The 4,311-nt window shown below is 39.4% G+C and overlaps 1 protein-coding gene across 1 annotated transcript in view; it reads left to right on the top strand.

Moving 5' to 3' along the window:
* The window catches only part of LOC107733416 (THO complex subunit 2-like), a 93,096-nt gene that overhangs the window by 50,204 nt on the left and 38,581 nt on the right, over nt 1-4,311 (top strand). The window contains exons 16-19 of the mRNA XM_016545017.1: nt 900-984; nt 3,013-3,106; nt 3,474-3,554; nt 3,785-3,881. Coding sequence (XP_016400503.1) covers nt 900-984; nt 3,013-3,106; nt 3,474-3,554; nt 3,785-3,881 — 357 coding nt within the window. The remainder of the gene's footprint in view (nt 1-899; nt 985-3,012; nt 3,107-3,473; nt 3,555-3,784; nt 3,882-4,311) is intronic.

Genomic DNA, 4,311 nt, shown 5'->3' with positions numbered 1-4,311 from the left:
GTATCCTGTCTCATGTAATCTCTCAATCTGTGTTTCAGCCGCGCAAAGACGTCAATATAACGTCTTGTAAACAATGTCACGTAACGTCACATTTACCTCAGAAAAACATATTCGGTGACCATGAACTCATTAGTCAGATAGAAAAATAAACTGTAGAGAGGAGCATCTTGCTAAATATATGCACCATATAACATATTCATTATACTTTTTACTGTTCTTCAATGTTTAATTTATGATTTAAATCCATCAATTTTTTGACAGCCACCAATTAAATGTTTATATTTAAAAAAACTAATTGAAGTAGAAATATTATGTAATTGTAACTTTGTTATTTGAAACAATATAATTTATTTTGTAATTTTAACTTCATTAAGTGAAATTTTAGCAGTTGTATAGCTTACAAATCAGTCAAATTTTAACCTTCAATATTATAGTAATGTAGTACCAAATGACTGAGAGATTTTTGTTTTTCCCTTGAGAAAATTTGGCAAGTACTGTACCTGATATATATCCAAAATAATCGAAATCGAATTGGTAATCGAATCGAATCGCAAGCTTGAAGAAATGTGTATTTTAGAGCGGGGATCTCCAGTCCTGCTCCAGCACATCTGCCTGTAATCATCAAGTAACCCTGAACGCCTTGATCAGCTGGCTCAGGTGTGTTTGCACGGGATTGGAGCTGTAGGACGGCAGCTCTCCAGGAGCAGGGTTGGAGACCCCTGCTGTAGAGATATTGCTTTTACCTATTCTCAGCCAAATGTCTGCGGATTAGTTAGTATAGCCATTTAACAGGCCTGTTTTAGTCTATGGTGAGTGTAAGTGTTATTAATCGTCCCTTTTTGGTGTGTCTACCACTTTTTCTGGTTTTCACCTTCTCTGTGGCTGTTTTTTCCCCTCAGGCGACTGACTAAGGAGAACGTGAAGCCCTCAGGAAGGCAGATCGGAAAGTTAAGCCACAGTAACCCCACCATTCTCTTTGATTATGTGAGTATTTTATTGCTTGTGACGGCCATAATGGTCCGCTAGACTCATGACATGCTTTTACAGGGCTACTTTATAATCTGCAGTGTGCCTTCAATTTCCATTGCTCCCAAGATTAAAAGGCTCAGACCAGTGGCCTAATGCCCAACATCAGAACGAGAGCATGAACACGAGGCTAAATTTAGGCTGTGTTAGTCAGCAGGCTAGCGGTAATCGCATTCATCTCCATCGAATGTAAGGAATTCATGTCTGGACTGACAGATCTTCACGTGTGCCAGAAAGTTTTCATCAGGATGCTGCTTTCTGCTGGGTTCGTTCTGAATAAGTGGTGCAGAGTCTCGTTCTGCGGTCACCGTTCATGCTGCGCACGTCTTCAGCGATGAGAGACTCCACGAGTTTTGCTCTCGTGCACCGGCAAGAAAAGACTTGGAAGTGGCTGACGTCGGCAAGGCTTTGAGCTCATTAGTATTTCTGAAAAAATTCTGAAGATTCAGTGGTGCAATAAAACACTGAGATGAGCTCTGATGAAGGTTGTGTTATTCAGTCGCTGAGGACTGTGCTTTTCTTACGCCTTTTCTCATTTTATGAGCGCCGAGAGAGAGAGAGAGGCCTCGGACTGATGCTGCTGCCTCTGAACTCTGAACAAACACTCGCCACAGTTCAACATGAAATCAAAATTGATTCCGTTTCCTAGAATCAATGTCCCTGGGCTAATTGTGCAGTGAATTCTACATGACCAGGGAAATATAATTATGCATCGACTAATATTGATTGCTGCAGTGATTATGTATGTTTGTAGATTGGTTCCCTTGACAAAAAAACTATTTTTATTTTGGCTTTTGGATTATTGCAATCTAAATCCAGTCACCAGATGTAAAAAGCTAAAACGAACTACACCACAGTCACATGACTTGAGCGTCACTACCAACACTCGCCACCATTTAAAATCTAACTTTGGAAAGTTTGAGTTAGAGTAGTTTGCAGGAGTGTGATTATGAACACAATGACTAGTTAACCTGTTCACTGTGATGTTTAATGTCCCTGACAACTTCTCTAGTCCCATTTAGTCACTTGTTAGCAACCAGTTTTTTCAAGACAATTAAAAGAAGAAAAAAAAAAACTCAAAGGGGGTGTTACTGATGTAGCCTATCTCGTGTTTTAGAATAAGATGTGAACATATCTTGATCTTGTGTTTTCAGACATTTAACCAAAAAGCCACTGACTTCAGGACGACAGAACCAGAAGTGCTAAAATACTCATTTGTTTGATTGTTTTGGCCTGCAAAAAATGTATTTCTATTAACCATTATTTAGAACCGATTTGTATTTAATGCATTACTTTTGTTTTGGTTTCATTTAATCTTCATATCACAATTAAACTTTTTTTTTTTTTTTTTGTGGATCCAGTATTACAAACTGGATTTCTGTTTAAGGAACAATGCTTAAATATTGGAAACGTTTGGTAAAACTGATTATTGATTGATTGATCTCTATTACGATTCCTCATACTTGAGGGCAGTGATTTTAACAAACCCTTAAACCTAAGAAATCTGCTTACCAATTACCCTAGCAACACCCTAGCAACACCAGAGCAGCACTCTGGCAAGTGGAAGAGACGTTTACGCTGTCAAAAGCACCGCAGGAGTTTTAGCAGCGCTCGCATAGTAGCGATAATCAGCTCTTAGAAATGGATGGTTATTTTTTATTTTATTTTTATCGGTATCTCTGATGATTTCAGACTGACCTTAGAAGTTTGAATGACACACTTGGATTCTGATAGATTCATTAATGTAATGCCGTTTTGCAAAGACACGATGATTGAAGCTTGAGGCAGTGAAATCTATATTTCACACCGGTCTGTTTAATTTTAAGAGTGGAAAATGGTATATAAAAATGTCTGCTTTTGGCACCAAAATCCGTTTTATCCTCGGGAATAAAACTAAACGCGTATGTAGGAGGAGTGAGCTGTGAGTCACAGCAGAGGCCTCTATTGTTGGGTTAATGAATGTAATGGCGCTCTCTTTTCTTTCAGATTCTGTCTCAGATCCAGTGGTACGATAACCTCATAACTCCGGTGGTGGACTCTCTCAAATACCTCACCTCTCTCAACTATGATGTGCTGGCCTGTATCCTTTCAGACGGCTGTTATAATTACACTCCCACTGTATAATAATCTTCCCCCTCCGCTAATAACAGCTCTCCCAGGAACTTGCTGATCTCCTCCAAAGTCCCGTAATGTGTGCGTGATTAAAATAGCATGTAATCGCTCACCTTGACTTCATCATCATCACTGAAGCTGACAGCTTTGTGTGTTAAAATGAGGGAAAAAAGCATTTTCTGCAGAGGAAAATAGACTGTTAATTTTCTTTTGAACATGCCAAAACATGTCTGACTGTATGAGTAATAGTCTGAACAGTGTCTGCCGCTTACAGCGGGAGTGTTATCTTTAAAGAGCGAGACGTGGTGCGTTTGAGCCCTTGACCGTGTGGGCAGATTGCATTATTGAAGCTTTAGCCAACCCAGAGAAAGAGAAGATGAAACACGATGACACCACCATTTCATCATGGCTGCAGAGTGAGTGCCGCGTTCCCTCTAAAACGCCTCTTTGGTGTGTCGAGATGCCGATTGAATTGAACTTCCGTCTGACATTCTTAATGGACGTTAAATGTCATTTCTTGAAATGGTTTGACCCTGCTGCTGGAGAGTGTCTGGAAAGCAATTTGGAGCACAAATGCGTGACATTCTTGACTCGCCCTCATTCAGATTCTAATGCTCATTCTTATGATAATATTTTCTTTCCCTAGGTCTCGCTAGTCTTTGCGGAGCGGTTTTCAGGAAATATCCCATCGAGTTAGCTGGTCTTCTGCAGTATGTGACCAACCAGCTGAAAGCAGGCAAGAGGTACGCTTGCATGTTTGCTGTTCTTGAGTCCTGACCTGCTTTTTAAAGTGTCACTGTGGTGTTTTTAGCCCACGCTTCATTACAACTGATCATGTTACTATGCAAAATCACAGTATCTGGCATATATAAACTTTTGAACAGGGTCCTTTTTTTTTAATACATTCAGCTATTGTTTTGTCTTGTGGACTATATTCAAACTTCTTTTGAGTGAAATGGATTACTCGGGGCAATACCCTGTTATTTTATTAAAGGGGTCATATGATGCTGCTAAAAAGAACATTATTTTGTGTATTTGGTGTAATGAAATGTGTTTATGCGGTTTAAAGTTAAAAAAACACATTATTTTCCACATACTGTACATTATTGTTTCTCCTCTATGCCCCGCCTTTCTGAAACGCATCGATTTTTACAAAGCTCATCGGTCTAAAAA

The sequence above is a fragment of the Sinocyclocheilus rhinocerous genome, unplaced genomic scaffold (genome assembly GCF_001515625.1).
Source record: "Sinocyclocheilus rhinocerous isolate Xijiao unplaced genomic scaffold, SAMN03320098_v1.1 scaffold460, whole genome shotgun sequence".
Lineage (NCBI taxonomy): Eukaryota > Metazoa > Chordata > Actinopteri > Cypriniformes > Cyprinidae > Sinocyclocheilus > Sinocyclocheilus rhinocerous.
Note: the sequence above shows the minus strand (reverse complement) of the source record. Positions and strands in the feature narration are given on the sequence as shown.